The 20,454-nt window shown below is 40.8% G+C and overlaps 1 protein-coding gene across 5 annotated transcripts in view; it reads right to left on the reverse strand.

Annotated features, from left to right (window-relative positions):
• Positions 1-20,454, reverse strand: part of Alms1 (ALMS1 centrosome and basal body associated protein) — a 193,322-nt gene that overhangs the window by 14,383 nt on the left and 158,485 nt on the right. For all 5 annotated transcript variants that reach the window (XM_045152900.1, XM_045152898.1, XM_045152897.1 and 2 more), the window contains 3 exons: positions 11,592-11,709; positions 9,762-9,962; positions 9,008-9,249 (listed from right to left, as the gene is read on the reverse strand). In XM_045152900.1, the coding sequence (XP_045008835.1) occupies positions 9,008-9,249; positions 9,762-9,962; positions 11,592-11,709 (561 nt within the window). The remainder of the gene's footprint in view (positions 1-9,007; positions 9,250-9,761; positions 9,963-11,591; positions 11,710-20,454) is intronic.

Raw genomic sequence — 20,454 nt, forward strand, 5'->3', positions numbered from 1 at the left:
TAGTTTTCCCTCTTACTCAGCCTGGCTGGGTGTGTGTGTGGGGGTGTGGGGAGGAGGAGAACATAAAACAGTTTCTTGGTCTGGGGGAGCTTTTCTGTTTGCCTTTGCTTTATACTTTGGTTAACTCCTCACTTTGAGTACATGGATGATTTCCCCCTGGTTTCTGAATCTACCATGTGCATACATGTGCATACTTTCCTTACATTCCACATCTACCACGAGGGTGTTCTCACCAACTCTAGGCCTATTACTTATGTAATTTCTTTAAATTCTGGGTAACCATGAGTGTAACTCTCTTAATTACTCATGTCTTTTCTGAATCTCCTGGTCTCTGCTTTGATATCTGCCCTTCCATTTTTTCCCTTGAGTCCCACCATTTGTCTTTTTTTTTTCTTTTATTAAAGAGCAGAGAGAGAGAGAATGTATGTGTGTGAATGGGTGTGTTAGGGCCTCTAGACACTGCAAATGAACTCCAGATGCATGTGCCACCTTGTGCATCTGGCTTTATGTGGGTACTGGGGAACTGAACCTGGGTCCTTGGGCTTTGCAGGGAAGCATCTTAACCACAGAGCCATCTCTCCAGCCTGTCTTCTTAACTTATCTAAAAACACATGGCAGATGCCTAAGCCTGTCTACATAAGCTTCTGGATTCTACTTTCCATGTGCCAGCAACTGTAATTTCTCTTTAAAAGTCTCAGTTTCAGGGGCTGGAAAGACAGCTTAGCAGTTAAGGCACCTTCTTACAAAGCCAAAGGACCCAGGTTTGATTCTCTAGTACCCACGTAAGGCCAGATAGATGCATAAGGTGACACATGTGTCTGGAGCTCGTTTGCAATGGCTGGAGGCCCTGGCATGTCCATTCTCTCTTTCAAATAAAAAATAAATAAATAAATATTGTTTTTAAAAGCTTCAGTATTTCTTAAGTCCATGTGTTTGCAGCTTTATCCTAATTTCTCTTTAAAAGCCTCAGTTTCTCTTAAGTCCAGGTGCTTGTGGCTCCACTCTAGTTTTGCCCCCAAACCCCAATTACTCTAAATAAACATCACAATTTGTGGTTTCCCCTCAATAAACAATAACTCATAATTTATCCTTCTTGAGTCCATCTTTATTAATTCTTTTTTTTTTTTTTTTTTTTTGGAATTCACTATGTAGTTTCAGGGTGGCCTTGAACTCATGGCAATCCTCTTACCTCTGCCTCCTGAGGGCTGGGATTAAAAGCATGCACTACCACACCTGGCTCTTTATTAATTCTTTATTAAAGGTAGGACAGAACCCAAAATCCTGCATCAGTATGATCTAGAAAGTGTTTTTGTGCAGACTTTCTTGTTACATAAAAATGCTATACCAGGGCTGGAAAAGATGGCTTAACAGTTAAGGCACTTGACTGCATAAATCTCAGGACCCATGTCTGATTCTCCAGGAACCATGTAAGCCAGATGCACATAGTGGCACATGTATCTAGAGTGTTTGCAGTGATTGGAGACCCTTGAACACCCATTCTCTTCTCTCTCCCTCCCTCATTCTTTCATAAATAAAATGCTATGCCATGGCTGGAGATACGGCTTAATGATTAATGTGCTTGCTTGCAAAACCTAAGGAACCCAGGTTCAATTCCACAGTACCCATGTAAGCCAGATGCACAAGGTGGTACATGCATCTGGAGTTCATCTGCAGTGGCCAGAGACCCTGGCATGCCCATCCTCCCTCTATCTGCCTCTTTCTCTCTCTCAAATAAAACAAATACAATATTTTAAATAAAAAATGCTATACCACTTCAGCACTCTTGGCTGTCATGAAGCCGCATGTGCCCAACTCTGGCTAGGAGATAGCCTTGGGGGCCCCAGGGACTTCTTTTCTAACTAAATAAAGGTGCCATACAAAGCTATTGTGACTTTAATACAGGGTTAACATATACAGATTTTTGTTTTCTTTTTTGAGATAGGGTCTAGCTCTAGCCCAGGCTTACCCGGAATATACTATGTAGTCAGGCTGGCCTTGAACCCACAGTGATCTTCCTACCTCTGCCTTCTGAGTGCTGGGATTAAAGGCATGTGCTGCCATGCCTGGCTCAACATATTGAGATTTTTGACACTGTTTCTTTCATATTTTCTACCCCACTGTAACATAAATTATACTAATTGTGATATGCTATTTAAATTCATGGTAAGCTGGACTCTGAGAAATGGGTTTGTCTCCTTAACTCAGACCTCAGCAGGTTCAAATCATTGGTCGCCAATTGCCTTTGTGACAAGGAAGGGGAGATTATAAACAGCATATGGTTTTGGTTTATCTCTATATTCTCTCTTAGCTAAGATCACTAAAGCTTTGTTAAGAGTATAGTTTTCAGATTTTGTGAGACAGAGAATAAAGGAACAAAAAATAAGCAACCCGATCTAACTAGGATTTAGAGCAAGTTGGAATTTTATGATCTAACAATATGTGAACAGGTAACTTGTTAATTGGTATCACAAATAGAATTCAGATTTGTCATTGCTGAATTTATAATTCAGATTTTATTTGTTTGTTTGTTTGTTTTCCAAGATAGGGTCTCACTTTAGCCCAGGCTGACCTAGAATTTACTATGTAATCTCAGGGTGGCCTCGAACTCACAGTGATATACCTACCTCTGCCTCCCAAGTGCTGGGATTAAAGGCATGCGCCACCACACCTGACATTAATTCAGATTTTATAAAGGAAAGACTTTCAAGCCACTAAGATTATTACTAGGAACCCACAAGATTTTCTATTGGGTATGTTGGCTCATGCCTATCCCAACACTTAAGAGGTAGAAATTATAGGATCAGGAATTTGAAGCCAGCCTGCCTCTAAACAAGAACAAAAAAAGCACTCTTAATCTCTGAGGCCACTGATTATGTTTTTTTTAAATTAAATATTTATTTATTTATTTATTTGACAGACAGAAAGAGGGAGAAAGAGAGGGAGAGAGACAGATGAAATGGGTATGCCAGGGCTCTAGCCACTGCAAACGAACTCTAGATGTGTGCGTCCTCTTGTGCATCTGGCTAATGTGGTCCTGGGAAATCTAACCTGGGTCCTTTGGCTTTGTAGACAAGCACTTTAACTGCTAAGCCATCCCTCCAGTCTGGTTTTTTGGTTTTCTGAGGTAGGGTCTCACTCTATCTAGCCCAGGCTGACCTGGAATTCACTATGTAGTCCCAGGATGGCCTTGAACTCATGGCAATCCTCCTATCTCTACCTCCCAAGTGCTGGGATTAAAGGTGTGTTTCAGCCACCACACCGAACTTCAGTTATTTACAAATCCATGCTTTTAAAATGTATTTCATAGGATTTATAAAAACAGGTCACGGTCGGGCGTGGTGGTGCACGCCTTTAATCCCAGCACTTGGGAGGCAGAGGTAGGAGGATCGCCATGAGTTCAAGGCCACCCTGAGACTACAGAGTTAATTGCAGGTCAGCCTGGACCAGAGTGAGACCCTACCTCAAAAAAAAACCAACCCCCCCCAAAGAAAAACAGGTCACTGAGTCTAAAATTCAACTCGCTAATGCTTTGCTCATAACAGTTATAAAAACTGTCTTTAAAAATGTCTACTCAAGTTGGTGATAACTTAGGTTTTTATAAAAGAAATAGTCTAACTTCATTCATTGTACACTTTGCTCTTACTTAGGGAGACAAGGAATTTCCCCCATCTTCTGATAATCTGTGTGTGTTCTCAAGTTTTGTGAAACTACATTCTCAATTCCTGGGTCAAAATGAGTTAACCCTAAGTTATAATGCTAGAATTTTTTATTTATAAACAATGTAATTTAGACATAAACTATCAGATATCTAGTCAAAGCTCCATCTATTTTATAGTTATAAGTAACAAAATGGCAAAACATAAAATTGCTTTATGGTAATCAAAGTGCCTATAACATATACCAGATTGTTACCCAATATTAAGCCCAAAACACTGTCCAAGTGTTTTTCTCTCTTAAGACAGATTTGTCAAGGGCTCTAGTAAAGCCAAACTGTTTTAGTTCAACAATGATAAGGTTTGGCTCTATTGTTATGTGATCTAACAGTTTATCTCTCAAGCCATATTCTCTGCTCCAAGACATAAACTCATGCTCAAGTGATGTTCACCTGAGAAAATGGTCTCGAGCTATCCAATGTTCTGTTTCCAACCTTCTCCATGGTATGTTTTCAAACACAGATGCCAAGATTTTGTAATGTCTTGTCTTTTCCTGACACAATTTCCAGGTCATATCTGTTGACTTAGATTTGCCAGTATACGTATAGCTATTGGATACTTAAAAGGATGCTTGCTTTCTATGCATTAGATATGGCCTACACTATCACAGGATAACTAAACTTAGATGTTAGAAAGAATGACTTTAGACTCTTGTGCCATTCTTTAACACTCTTCAAGGTTGGTGTAACATTTTTCTTAGTGTCTTATTTTATTTTTTTAAATTTTTATTTATTTATTTATTAGAGAGAGCAAGCAAGAGAAAGAGAGAGATGGGCATGCCAGGGCCTCCAGCCACTGCAAACAAACTCCAGATGCATGTGCCCCCTTGTGCATCTGGCTTACGTGGGACCTGGAGAATTGAACTGGGGTCCTTAGGCTTTGTAGGCAAATGCCTTAACTGATAAGCCATCTCTCCAGCCCTTCTTAAGTGTTTTTTTTTCTTTTCTTTTCTTCTTTTTTGAGGTAGGGACTTACTGTAGCTCAGGCTGACCTGGAACTCACTATGTAGTCTTAGGGTGGACTTGGACTCATGGCAATCCTCCTACCTCTGCCTCCCAAGTGCTGGGATTAAAGGCGTGCCCAGCCCTTCTTAGTGTTTTAATAACCATATGTAGAAGCCAAAGCCAACTGGAATCACTGGAGCTAAAAAGGCCAATATTTTGGCTTCTGCTCCCTGGTCAAAAGGCCACAGGAGATGATGAGACTCTTCTAATGTGTTTTGCACTGGCCATCTGGTAAGTCACCTGTCTTCCTGATCAGAGAGGACACGGAGACCTGGAAAAAATTGGTGTTCAATCTGTAACAGGAGAGTCACAAAAGAGAAAAATTGGTCCCCCAGGTTTCTCAAAAGAGGGGAGGCCACTTGGCCACCATGGCCCTGGCTCATGCTAACAGATATCACCATTACTGGAGAAGCCATAGTGCTCCTTCCAGGTCCCTAGAGTCTCCCTTGAAGAGCCATTATTGATCTCTAAAATTACATTTTTGATTAAATTTTGGCTACCTGCTTGGTCTTAAACATTCAGTGAGGAATGTTTAACCCAAAAATAAAGGGATACATCAAATATTATATGAATTGCCTGTTAAATCTACCAGAAATGAACAGGGACACAGAAAGAGCTTCCCAAAAAGGGAAACTTTAAAAACTTTAAATATTCATGGTAAAAATGTTTAATTCTAAGTATTTCTCCTTAGGATGTTTCTCTGCTGATTTCAAATGATAGGATGGTTAAGTCTTTGATGTTAGGCTATACCAGTGAGCTTGCCTCTCTTGTCAATTTATAATGACATGAATCAATTAGGTGTGGTTTCTCTTAATAGTCCTATGAGGAAAGATGGTTAACACCGCTCCTAAATTTAAGGGTTCTAATTTGTTTAAATGTTCTTTAAAGATGATCTGAAATTTCCATATAGGGACTTAGAATTAAATCTAAATCTAACTACAGCTTAAATTAGACATAAGTAAAATCCTGTCCTGAATGCCATAAGGTCCAAAGCACAGGTGTAATTCACATTCTCTGGAAAAAAGGTCTAACCTCATTAGACACAGGTAAGACTCTGTCACCTTATTTATCACAAATGAATAAAATTCTCATTCATTTAAAATTTTGTAGGTTAAAAACAAATAGGCAATCTCAAAATAAGACAAGGAATACAAGGATACTTAACTCTCTGCTCTGTCATTTCCTCTTGTTCTTGCTTATATCAATGGGTGATAGAAAATCTATAGGTATATGCTGGTATAGGACAAATCTGGTTGTCACCTTTCCTAGATTACATTTACAGAGAGTTTCTGGTGACATAAATGATGAAAGGAGAAACTAACAAAATCCTAAGGTATGTTCGCCCCCCTCTCTAGTGGTTCTAGCTCCACAATAAGGGAGAACAATCATCAAGATGGTTATTTCCAAATCTGGGACACATATATATGGATGATTCTAACCAAAGATCACTTAAGCTAAAAGGCTTCCTTATGCTGGGAACAATGATGATACCCTTCTAACTTATGCCAGAACATCATTATCCTCCAACCATCAGAATGGTTTGCAACTGAATGGGCTCTGAGGCCAGAAGTACATTGGGCAGCCCCTAATGGCACCCAGTGGCTCTTTGTCCCTGGCTACCCCCGGGATAGATTGGGAGGTGTACTCTGAGATTTTCTTGGATAGAAGGGCAACAAATGAAACCTTATAGCGCCTACCTATTTACCTGTATTTAAACACCTACTGATTAGGAGCATTTTTCACTGTTATGACCATTTAGTCTCTGTTTTCATTCTATCTATTGGCTTAGAAAATTTCATCTGACACATAGAAACTTACTAAATCTACCCAAAGGGCTTTAAATGACACAGCTGAGAGAATCTCTCTTCTTCCCCTCCCCCACCCCCTGAAACTGGGGCTCACTGTAGCCCAGGCTGAGCTGCAATTCACTACGTTGTCTCAGGGTGACCTCAAACTCATGGTGATACTCCTACCTTGGCCCCTCGCCAAGTGCTGGGATTAAAGAATCACCCTTCTTAATTTTGAGGTTCAAATAATGAAAAAGGTAATTATACAAAATCACAGGGCTTTAGACATCCTTCAAAAGCCCAGGATGATAGGTGTGCCATTCCTAACAAGTCTGTTAATATCTCATATGCTTTAAAAAATGGACAGAAAACAGATTTAGACCATATCAGACACTACTGTGCCATTCAGTAAATAGTTCTTGGGGAAGATCCCAGCTTTTTCATGGTGGAAAAAGATTATATACATAATCTTCATAGTTATTCTGTTGATTTTTAGACCCTGTATACTTAAATGCTGTTTTAACTTTATCTCTCCTTGCTTACAGTCAGCTCACACTAAGATGGTTCTGACACAATCTAACTCCATCTACCTAGGTTCCCTTGATCACTTTCCAAGGCCTAAAAGTTTATAAGAAAAAGGCCTCCAGTTTGCTGCATGCCCACTTACCTTTAACTCTTTGCTTTTATTTTCTATCCAACATTTTTTCTTTTTGTTTCTGTTTTTGGAGGCAGGGTCTTGCTCTAGCCCAGGCTGACCTGGAACTCACTAGGTAGTCTCAGGCTGGCCTAAGAGGTAAGAGGATCACTGTGATCCCAAGTGCTGGGATTAAAGGTATGTACCATCACACCCAGCTCTCCCCAACATTTTTTTCCAGGACTGTCTTTCCATATTCCACCAATAAACTTTCAGGGTTCCTTAGATAGCCCCACTGGAGAAGTTTCCCAATTGCCACACTCAATGACACCATTCAGCTTTAAGAAGCCAGTTAGGGTTACTTCTTCAGAGTGGGGATTGAGACAATTGAGGGTGACTAGATCCCAAATGTAAAAGCAGGATTGTTTTGGGTCCTATCCTTGCAGTTTCCACTTTGCTAGAGATCAAAGAATCTGGCTTCTCCTTATTTAGTACCTAAAGGATCTATATAGATCTTTTCCCATAAACAACATGACTCTCCCTGGGAAAGAGCATTCCTGGAAGGTTTAAATCTGATCCTGAAACCGGGGTTAGTTAAGCTTAGTCCCAAAACTTGGTGTCAGGCTGGAGAGAGAGCTTGCCTGTGAAACCTAAGGACCCAGGTTCGATTCTCCAAGTTCCATGTAAGCTAGATGCACAAGGTGGCACATGCATCTGGAGTTCGTTTGTAGTGGCTAGAGGGACTGGTATGCCCATTCTCTCTTTCTCTCCCCATAAATAAAATTTACTAAAAAAAAAAAGTAAACCCTAAAACTTGGTGATGTGGCTAGTTAGCTCAGCCCCCACTCATAATCTATAAATGATGCCAATTTGGGTCATAGTGTGGGCTTTACCCCTTCTCACTTCCTTCAGGGTCGGATCTCTCTGTACTTCTTTCCTACTCTCTCTCTCTCTTTTAAGATTTATTTTTATTTATTTATTAGAGATAGAGAGGGAGGGAGAGTGAGTGAGAATGGGCATGTTGGAGCCACTAGCCACTGCAAACTAACTCCAGACGCATAAGCCACCATGTGCATCTGGCTTATGTGGGACCTGGAGAATTGAACCTAGGTCCTTAGACTTCACAGGCATGCGCCTTAACCACCCTCTTTCCTTCTCTTAATCTAATACAGTATTTCTAAGCCTTAAAAAGCAATAAAGAGGGGCTGGAGAGATGGCTTAGCAGTTAAGCGCTTGCCTGTGAAGCCTAAGGACCCCGGTTCGAGGCTCAATATCCCAGTACCCATGTTAGCTAGATGCACAAGTGGGCGCATGTGTCTGAAGTTCGTTTGCAGTGGCTGGAAGCCCTGGCGTGCCCATTCTTCCTCTCTTTCTCTCTGCCTCTTTCTCTGTCTCTCTCTCTCTCTCTGTTGCTCTCAAATAAATAAATAAAAAATTAAACAAATAATAAAGAGACCTGGATGAGGACTGAAGGTGTTAACTCAGATAGCACTTGCCTAACATGTGCAAGGCCCTGGTCTTGAATATTGTAGTAAGCAGGTATAGGTGCTATCTAAATGAAGCATGAAATACAATACTGACACTAACACCAGACTAATGTCAACTCTGCATGCAGGTATTTATACACAGATGAGCAGTGCCAAAGTGGGGTCCTCCCTTCTATTGCCTGTCCCAGATTCTGAGGCTCACACACTGTTTAGAAGGTTAAGAATAAGGCAAGGTAGCCTTATTAATGATGAGCAGGTAAGCCCTTAAACAGAAAGAGCTGCTACAAAGACGGTTAGATGACTAAAGCTCAGTATGCTAGCCATACTTATTGTCCTTTCGCCTCTTAAGCATACGGCTAAAGTTAAGCTGATGTTGCTGTACCTGTAGAGTTGCTCTCACAAATGGTTTCAGTGGCCCTTGGCCATCATCTCCACCTGGGCCTCCTAAAGACTCCTGACAGTCCATGTGCCGTCCCTGTAAGTTCTGTTCTCGCAGTGGCTCCCTCCAGGGTTTAGTTTTGGTTACTGGTTCAAACCAGGAGACACCAGGGCCATAACTCTTGGGCAAGTTTTCTTTCTGAGATCCAGACTTCATGTTCCCCACAGGCACAAACCATGAGACTCCTATAAGAAATGTTGTTAATAAGAAAAAAAAAATTGATTTTATTACCCCACTTAATTCTCATCAAAAACATGCATGTAGAGCCAGGTGTGGTGGTACACACCTTTAATCCCAGCACTTGGAAGGCAGAGGTAGGAGGATTGCTGTGAGTTCAAGTCCACCCTGAGACTACAGAGTGAATTCCAGGTCAGCCTGGATTAGAGCAAGATACTACTGCAAAAATACACACACACACACACACAAACATGCATGTAAAACCACCTTGCAGGGGGCTCATCTATCAAGGGTGATACCTTAAGGGTTACCTTAAGTGTATCTTAAAACTGCAGGTTTGACTCTCTAAATGTAGCTTCAGATACTCTCAAAATTTCCCAATGTGGTGGCTGGGGGTAGAGTCACTTAGAAACAAAGAATCTTAGCACTGGAAGATAGATAATTCATTCTTTTTTTCTGTTCCAAAACTTAGAAACTTCAGAATAAAAAGATAAAAACAAAGAAACAAAAAGAAACTGACCTTCACAGGAATTCTTGTTTTTCCTTAGCTTTTTCTCTCCAGGATTATTAGCCAAGAACATTTTTTCTTCAACAATTTCTTCTGACCAAGAAGTCATATCACTGTCCTCTTCTAATCTGGCCTCACTAGAACTTGGAGTTGGGAAAGTTACCCCAACATCCCGGGTATGTTTTTTGGCACCAGTCACAATCTCCAAGTTACCTGAGGGGGGAGAAAGATGTGTCTGGCAGCAGCTTAGGGACAGACTCTCCAAGTCAGGAGGTGAACGCTTTCTAATGACCCAAAGATATGTTGCATTTGGTAGGGAAGAAAGGGAGAAGAGACAAGACAGAGATGTAAAAGGAGGGAAGAACAGCCAGCCGGGTGTGGTGGTGCATGCCTTTAATCCCAGCACTAGGGAGACAGAGGTAGGAGGATTGCCATGAGTTCGAGGCTACCGTGAGACTACATTGTGAATTTGAGGTCAGCCTGGGCTAGAGTGAGACCCAACCTCAAAAAAAAAAAAAAAAAAAAAAGAGGGAAGAACAAAGTGAGGGAAAAGAATGTTTTAATTTCAAAGTTAGTTTAAATATCAGAGAGAAAACAGAATGAATATAGATTCAATGGCTAATGGATTTCAGTTCTAACCCCAAAACAGGAAAGATAGTAAGTACTTCTGGACCTACTGGCAATTATCCAGGTAAAAAGGAGGTTGACAGTCAAGATGAAGGGAAGACAAAGGAAGTTCACATAATTTTGCTGGCAGCCCTCTTTCCCACACCACACTATTCATAGCACCATAATTCCAAAGAATTATTTTCAACCCCAAGCAATTCTCTTCCCTTGTTTTTGAAAGGTCCATATAGTAGTATAACATACACTGATATTAGTTACTTTTGTCACTGTTGTAACAAATACCTGACAAAGGCAACTTCAGGGAATAAGGGTTTATTTTGGTTCACGTACAGTCCATCTTGGTGAGGAAGGCAAGGTGTCAAGAACATGAAGCAGCTGGTTACAATGTATCCACAGTAAAGAGGCAGGACCCCTAGCTCATAAAATGGTACTAATTATATTTATTTAGGGTCAATCTTCCTAACTAAATTATTCTAATCTAAAAAATTCATCACAGACAACCCTGGAGATTTCATGGTGATTCTAAAACTTATCAAGTTAACAAATTGACCATTACAACACTTTCATATCTTGACTCCCCACCCCCTTTTTTTCCAAGGTAGGGTTTCAATCTAGCCCAGAGTGACTTGAAATTAACTATGTAGTCTCAGAGTAGCCTTGAACTGACAGCAATCTTCCTACCTCTACCTATCAAGTGCTAGGATTAAAGATGTGTGCCACGACACCCAGCTTGACTTTTCTTTTTAAATTATGTATCTTAGAGATCTTTCAATATCAGTACAGATAGAGCTTCCACATTCTATGCAGAATTTATTTGGAAGCACACTAATTTAACCATTCAGTTATTAATAAAGTTGATTTTACTTCTCTGCTATAACAAGCAATACTTCAATGCTTAATTTTTTTTTTTTTGTCATTTTGCACATATCCAAGCATATCTAGTGGCTAAATTCCAAAAGCAAAAATGCTAGGTCAAAGTAATTTTAATGGAAACTCTTAAACTGCTTCTCAGAGGGGTTGTATCATTTATAACACCACTATGAGGATGCTCATTTCTCTATATTCTTGCATTTTTGCAATTTATAGGTAAAAAATGGCATCTAAATATATAAGTACTTTTAATATTCCTTTTGTTATTATGAGTGAGGTTGAATATTTAATATGTTTGAGAGTCAATTTTATTTCAGTACAAAAGTTTTAATTCAAGAGATTTACCTGCTTGGACTCCTTTGTTTAACATGTGTACATTTTGTTCATTATAAAGAGCAGAGTTCAAGCTCAAGACACTACTGCTAGATGAGACACAGTCAGAAGAAATCATACTGTTTGCCACCTGGAAAAACAAAAGACCCGGTTTAGTTAGTTATAATCAGTGGCATAGTTACCCACAGAATAAACCAGCCTACAAGTTCCCAAGAGCCTTTTCTTCTTATTTTTAAAATTTGTTTATTAGACAGAGAGAGAGAGAGAGAGAGAGAGAGAGACAGGGAGGGAGGGGGGAGGGGGGAGCGCGAGTGTGATTGCATGCAAGAGAGAGAGGCAGACAGAGAATGAGCATCTCAGAGCCTCTAGCCACTTAAAAGAAACTCCAGACACATGCACCACCTTGTGCATCTGGCTTATGTGAGTCCTAGGGAATTGAACCTGGGTCCTTTGGCTTTGCAGGCAAATGCCTTAACTGCTACGCCATCTCTCTAGCCCATAAAGTTATTTTTTTAAAGCACCTTATGGGCTGAAGAGTTGGCTTAGCAGTTAAGCGCTTGCCTGTGAAGCCTAAGGACACTAGTTTGAGGCTCAATTTCCCAGGACCCACGTAAGCCAGATACACAAGGGGGCGCATGCATCTGGAGTTCATTTACAGTGGCTGGAGGCCCTGGTCTCTCTGTCTCTCTGCCTCTTTGTCTGTCTGTCATAATCAAACAAATAAACAAAAAAAATTTTTAAATTATAAAAAAAGCAACTTAGATTAGAACGCTGGAGAAAAGGAGCCATACCAGACATTTGGAAATAAGAAACAGAAAGGTAAGCATAGCAAACTTTAGAAATGATCACCAATCTAATCACCTACAAGCATTTAAAAGCCAAGAATCAGCAAATTTCAGCCACGATATGGTAAAAAAGGCAAAAGACATCACCAGGTTAGCCTTATTTTCCTACCAGATATGGTCATCAGCAGACCAAAAAACTGTGTAGAAGCCGGGTATGGTGACACATACGCCTTTTAACCTCAGCACTTGAGGAGGCAAAGGTAGTAGGATCACAGTGAGTTCAAGGCCAGCCTGAGACTACATAGTGAACTTCAGGTCAGCCTGCGCTAGAATGAAAGCCTATCTTGAAAAATCAAAACAACCCCTCCCCCCCCACCAAAAAGAACCAAAAAAACAACCAACCAACCAACCAAAAATGTATAGCATATACTTATCTTTGAACAACATGACAAACCATCTCACAGCAAGTCTGAGAATAGATGGAATTATATGGATTAAAAGGATCTGCTAAACTTTAGTATTTCAACACACAGAGAGGCCTTTACTGACTGAGTGGCATATCCTGCATGTGAAAACAAACATTCGCTAAGTATCCACTGTGCTTCTGGGTTTGACCATGATCTTTCTTCATGCTTGTCAAATCAATGTTGTGGAGAGGTGGAAGGTAGAATTTCTATATAATGAACACCTAGGAATGCATGAATGGCTGGCAATTTCCCAAATAACAATAGGAATGATAGGCCACATCAAACAAAAGGATGTTTAGTATGAGGGTAATTATAAAGGCTTGAACATGACACAGATAGAATGGTAGCAACATGGATGCAGTAAAGAAAGTCTCTGTGCCTGGATTCCTAAGACCTATGCCGGGTGTATGTGCCACTTACTAGCTTTACATGGGTACTGAGGACTTAAATCTAGGTCATCAGGCTTTGCAGGCAATTGCCTTTACCACTAAGCCATTTCTCCAGCTCAAAAAACAAAAAAACCATTTTAATCTAGACTTTTTCACTACTTGTCATTTGTACTTCAAACAATCATTATAATATAAAAAGACAAATGATACAGCAATTAATTTCAAATCACATATATTAGACTAATAAGAATATATGGCTGTTATGAACAGACATCACTTGATCTTACTTAAAAGCTAAGAAGTGATCTGAGAATAGATTAAACATAACAGAAAGACAAAGACCTAATTTGAAAATGGGCAAAAGATCTGAACAGCCATTCCACCAAAGAAGATATGAATGATCAATAGGTATGCACTGGGGAGTCGAACCCAGGTTGTAAGGCTTTGTAGACAACTATTATAACTGCTGATCCATCTTTCCAGTCCTAAACTTTATTCTTTACTACCAAAAGGTACAGATAAGAACACTCAACATGCTGCATGCAGTCATTTAAAAATGGCATAGCCACTTGTATAAACATTGGCAAATTCTATAAAAATTAAATTAAAAAGGGACTTCTGGTCAAGATGGCATCCACCTAACTGCACCTCACCTCCTGGGGAAGGAAAGGCAAGATGTTTAGGGTTCATTGGGTTTTTTAGGGGTGAGCAGACTCTAACAGACCTCCAGCAGGAGGGTGCAGAGGTGCAAAGTAGGGAATCCACTGATTCCTACATTCTTGGGTAGCCCACCAGTCCCCCAATCCCCTCAAGCAGCCATCCTAACCATAGTCCTAGCTGCAGGTTCCTCCTGCACTAACCGCAGGCTAAGGAGACCAAGGCCAGGGAGCTACCAAAGCTCCATGCATGCCTCCCACTCACCGCCTTCACTTCTGCCCCCCCCTCCACAGGCTAGCTTTTCCCCAGGGGATCTCCAGGCTCAAACACTGTCCTACACACCCCCCCACCACCATGTGGCAGACCCAGACCAGAAGGCTAGTGTTCCCTCAGGGGACCTCCATGCAGGAGCACTATCCCACTTGCCACCGACCCCCCACCCTGCAGAGCGGACCCAGGCCAGCAGGCTAGTGTACCCCCAGGTGACCTCTATGCACAATGCCTTCCCACTCTGCTATCCTCCACCTCCATAAACGGAACCAGGTCAGAAGACTAGCACTTCCCCTGCTGCTACCAGGGACTTCCACATGCCACTGCCCCTCCATCCATGGACCCAGGCTAGCAGGCTAAGGTTCCCCCCTCCCTAGGCTCTCCCACCACAGGGACCTCTAAGCCCCCTCCATCAGGTGTCACCTGACCCACAGCAGTCCATATCCCCACCCTGACCTGTCACAGGATCCTTGGCAGTCCCATCCACCCCCTGCTACAGGGTCCCAAGGGACCCAATGTCCCAACCCTTCACCCTTCAGATTTGCAGAACCACCACACATTCCCATCCTTCTCCCATCCGCAGCCCAGCAACATCACCAGTCTACTTTGTCCAATTCCCCCCTAACCCCGGTCCTCTTGGGCCACCCAACCACACATTCCCTTATCTGAATCATGGAACAATAAGCTCCTTCATCAGGTCCCTAGACCCCACCAGAGCCCCATGGGCTCCTCCTCTCTGAGCAGGCAGGCCCCATTGTCATCAGAAGCCTAGTGGAAGCAAACATAAAAGAGAATAATCACTGAAGACACTTCAAGGGTAGACTACAACTTCCTCCTAAATTAAGTAAGACTCATATACTGTGATGGGCAGACCACAGCGCAAAAGGAATAACATGAAAAATCAAATGCAAGTAAATCCAACAAGATTGGCTAGTCCCACAATGGATGTCTATAATCAAAACATAGAAGAGACAACAGGATCAGAAACCCAAAATGAAGATAAACACTATGCAACCCTGACCAAGCAAATAGCAGAACTTGGACAAAAACAACCAAGGGCCAATAATCACATGAATGCTGTCCTTGCTAGATTATACCTAATAGAAAAGAACCAGGAAGGGTTCCAAAGACAGTTAAATGATCTGAAAGAGAATGAAAAAAAAAAGGATGACCTCAACAACAAGTGAGCTAAGCTCACTGAAGGCATAAAGAAATGCAAGGATGAAGCCGGGCGTGGAGGCACATGCCTTTAATTCCACCACTTGGGAGGCAGAGGTAGGAGGATCATCGAGAGTTCGAGGCCACCCTGAGACTACATAGTTAATTCCAGGCCAGCCTGGACCAGAGTGAGACCCTACCTTGAAAAACCAAAATAAAATAAAATAAAAATAAAAGCAAGGATGAATTCCAAGAAGCATTAAGAAAATCATAAAATGATGTGAATAGGGAACTTGACAGAGGGTTGGAAACTACACATTAAAAAAGCAGTAGAAAATACGAACCAAATTGAACAAGCCCAAAACTCTATAGAAGCTCTCAAGAACAGAGTCAGCCATGTGGAACTCCATGTAGGAACTCCAAACTGGAAGACAAAACAGAAGAAATAGTTTGTGAGTCCAAAAGTTCCAATAAGTTCAAAAATTTTTGTGACAAGAACATGAGGGGTCTGAGGGAGACCCATAAACGTCCCAACATTCAGATCACGGGAATACCAGAAGGGGATGAAATTCAGACCAAAGGCATGAAGAACTTATTCAACAAAATTATTGAAGAAAACTTTCCCGCTCTCTCAAAAGAAAGTCCCATCAAGTTATTAGAAGCTCCAAACAGAACCCCAAATAGACTGGACCAAAGGAGAAATTCTCCAAGACATATTAAGACTCTAAAAATCGATACCAAAAAGAAAATTCTAGCAGCACCCAGGGAGAAAAAACACATTACATATAAAGTAACCCCATCAGAATTACTTCAGACTTCTCAGTGGAAACCCTGAAAGCCAGAAGGGCCTGGAATGAAACACTGCAAAGTCTAAGAACCTGTGGCTTCCAACCCAAGCTACTCGACCCAGCAAAAGTATCCCTCATAATAGATGGTGTAAGAAAAACTTTCCACAATAAAACTCAGCTTTACAACTACAGGGAATTCTCCACACAGAAGAGGCAAATTATCAATCTCAAGTGCCTACAAGAAGCAGATCACAATAAGCAAACTCAGAGAAGGTACAAAAAACTACAAAGTCCAAGAAAACACTAAACCACATAAACAGGCAGGGAATAAATCAAACCTCACAGTCATTACCCTAAATATTAATGGCCTTAATTCACCTACCAAAAGACATAAGCTAACAGGGTGGATCAGAAAATTAGACCTCTTAATCTTGCTGTCTTTAAGTAACCCACCTCACCACTAAAGACAGATATCTCCTCAGGGTAAAAGGGTGGAAAATGATATTCCAAGCAAATGGAAATAGCAAACAAGCAGGTATAGCTACACTGATATTGGATAAAATAGACTTCAAACCAAAAGTAATCAAAAAAAGAAAAAAAAGGCCACTTCTTACTTACCAAGGGAATGATCCAAGAAGAGGACATCACAATCACAAATCTTTATGCACCAGACACTGGTGCACCACAATTCATAAAACAAAATTTACTTGACAACAAAATAGAGATAACCACCAACACTCTCATAGTTGGGGGCTTCAATACTCTACTATCAGCAATTGGTAGATAATCCAAACAGAAAATTAACAGGAAAGTAAGAGAGCTCAACAAAACCATAGATCAATCAGACCTAATGGACATCTTCAGAACATTCTACCCCAAATCCACAGACTACACATTCTTCTCAGCAGCCCATGGAACCTTCTCTAAAATAGATCCTATTCTAGGTCATAAAAGCCTGCCTCCATATATTTAGGAAGATTGACATAATTTCCTACATGATATCAGATCACAATGACATACTGCTAGAAATTAACAACAAAAGATGCTCCAGGAATCCCATTAACTCTTAGAAACTGAGAAACACATTTTTAAACAATAGATGGATAGTGGACAAAATAAAAAATGAAACTGCAACATTTCTAACCCAAATAATAACTTAATGAGGAGAGACTGAAGGAATTCCCATTGAAATCAGGAATCAGACAGGGGTGTCCACTCTTGCCTCTGCTTTTCAACATAGTACTGGAAGTCCTATCTCAAGCAATAAGACAGGACAAAGAAATAAAGGGACACAAATTGGAAAGGAAGAAATTAAGTTAGCCCTGTTCACAGACAACATGATTCTATACATAAGAGACCTGAGAAACTCCATTGCAAAACTCCTAAAGGTGATTAACTCAGCAAAGTAGCAGGATACAAAATCAATGCACCAAAATCAGTAGCCTTTCTATATGCAAAAGACAAAGATACAGAGAAAGAAATAAGTGACACTGTCCCATTTTCAATAGCAACAACAACAACAAAAATACCTTGGAATAACATTAACCAAGGATGTGAAAGACCTATACAATGAAAACATAAAAACACCCAAGAAAGAAAATGAGGAGGACTGGAGAAAATGGAAAGACTTCCCATGCTCCTGGATAGGCAGAATTAACATTGTGAAAATGGCAATCCTGCCAAAGGCAATATACAGATTTAATGCAATACCTAGAAATATGCCAACATTTTTCTTCACAAAGATAGAAAAAATGATCTCAAAATTCATATGGAATGGCAGAAGGCCTTGGATATCAAAGCATATCCTCAGCAAAAGAAACACCTCTGGAGGCATCACCATACCTGATCTAAAGCCATATTACAAAGTCATAGTAATAAACACAACATGGTACTGGCATAAAAACAGGATTATAGACCAATGGAACAGAATTGAGGACCCAGACTTTGGGTCAAGCAACAATAGCTACTTGTTATTTTACAAAGGCCCTAACAATGTAGGCTGGAAAAAAGACAGTACCTTCAACAAATGGTGCTGGACAAATTGGATAACCATATGCAGGAAAATGAAACTTGATCCACACATCTCACCATGCACAAAAATCAAGTCCAAATGCATCAAAGACTTTAATATAAGACTGAAAGCTCTGTTACTACTGGAAGAAAAAAATAGGAGGAACTTTCCATGAACAAACCTCTGTATCTCAGGTACTTAAACAATCACTCAACCACTGGGATCTTATGAAGCTGAACAGTTTCTTCAAAGACAAACATACAATAAACAGAGCCAAGAGATTACCCACAAAATGGGAGAAAGTATTTGCTGTCTATATAACTGACAGAGGCCTAATTTCTAGAATCTACAAAGAACTCAAAAACCTAAACAATAAAAAGTCAAACAACCCACTCACAAAATGGGGCAGGGAATTCTCAGAAGAAGAAATACAATGGCAAACACACACTTAAGAAAACGTTCATCATTCCCAATCATCAGGGAAATGAAAATTAAAACAACTATGAGATTCCACCTTACCCCAGTAAGGATAGCAAACATTAAAAAATCAAACGAAAACAAATGCTGGTGAGGATGTGGAGAAATAGGAACCCCTCATTCACTGTTGGTGGGAATGTAAGATGGTACAACCACTTTGGAAAGCAATATGGAGGCACCTAAAAAGGTTGGCTATAGAGTTCCCTTACTGGACATTTACTCCAAAAGCTCCATGCCTCAGCTCAGAGATTTGCTCAACCATGTTTATAGCTGCTCAATTCATAATAGCTAAGAACTGGAATCAACCCAGATGTGTCCATGATTAGATGAATGGACAACCCAAGATGTGGTTTATTTACACGACAGAATTCTACACAGCAGTAAGGAAAAATTACACAATGAAATTTGAACAAAAATGGTCGAACCTGGGCTGCAGAGATGGCTTAGCGGTTAAGCGCTTGCCTGTGAAGCCTAAGGACCCCGGTTCAAGGCTCGGTTCCCCAGGTCCCATGTTAGCCAGATGTACAAGGGGGCGCAGGCATCTGGAGTTCGTTTGCAGAGGCTGGAAGCCCTGGCGCGCCCATTCCCTCTCTCTCCCTCTATCTATCTTTCTCTCTGTGTCTGTTTCTCTCAAATAAATAAATTTTTAAAAAATGGTCGAACCTGGAATTGATCATTCTCAGCAAACTCATGAATCATTGAAAGATAATTGTCACATGGTCTCACTCATCTGGTGCTCCTAACCTGAATCTTCCCAAGTTGCTGACATACCTACTAAGCACCTTGAGGACTGGACAATAGGGAGGGTGGGGTAGGAGCAGAGGGTAAGGGTGGGGGTAGGGGACACAAAACTGGACCCAAATGGCAATGGTACCATAAAATTCTACATCCTAAAAGACAAACTAAATGGTTTAACAGTGGAAGGTAATCAACAATGTTGCTGTCACATAATACAGAACAATCCTAACAAAAATATAGGCACTGGACACCACAGGTATGTGATGTAGCACTTCACTCTGGAGCCAGAGCTACAGGAAAATTGCCAGACATGCTATGGTGCTATGTGATGCAACTTCCATCCAGATTTAAATAGTCATTTACTGTGCACAGGACCATACTATGTGTGACAATTTGTGGTGGGAACTGTTAGGTATGACAAGAGTCCCAAGATGGAATAAAAATGAAGGAAGAGGTCAGCAGCAGACTGTTTGATGCAACTTTGATGCCTAGCCCCTACTCCCCCGACTTAATAATGACCTCAGCCATAGTTTCCTGCTGGTCTAATCTTAGAGACAACCTGGCTTCTCTCCTCTTCTTGTTTGATCTCTGTCCCTCTGACTAATTAACTTCTCCATTTGGTACCTGCTGTCCCCTGCAGTGCCCAGTACTTTGTCTTCTGTATCTCCCTCCCAAAAAGAAAAACTCTATAAAAACCCAAACTTTCTAGAGTTACCCCTAAGGTTCTCTCTCCTCCCATGAGACAGCCTGGCAGCTTGGGCCCACAATAAACAGCTTTTACCCTGCCTCAGAGTAGTCCTGCATAGTCTCTGGTTGTTCAAGAATCTTACAGGAATCACCATGGGATAAATACACACGCACATACCCTCTCTCTGCTCACTCAGTTCTCTGCACTGGTAATCACAAAACAATTTAAGAGGCTACCAATTAAATAGCAGCTACTATGTTTAAGCTTTCTGTTGCATGTAATCTCAGAAACCTGTGCTACTTGGGTGCTTCAGTTTTATGGTTTATTGTGAGAACAAACTCACCTGTGGATGTTTATTCTATGCTGGAAAAAGGAAAATGTCACCATATCTGAGATATTTCTGGACTTATGTAGAATTTAACTGTGTGTTACCACACTTCAGTTTCT

Source organism: Jaculus jaculus, chromosome 6, assembly GCF_020740685.1.
Source record: "Jaculus jaculus isolate mJacJac1 chromosome 6, mJacJac1.mat.Y.cur, whole genome shotgun sequence".
NCBI classification, from domain to species: Eukaryota; Metazoa; Chordata; class Mammalia; order Rodentia; family Dipodidae; genus Jaculus; species Jaculus jaculus.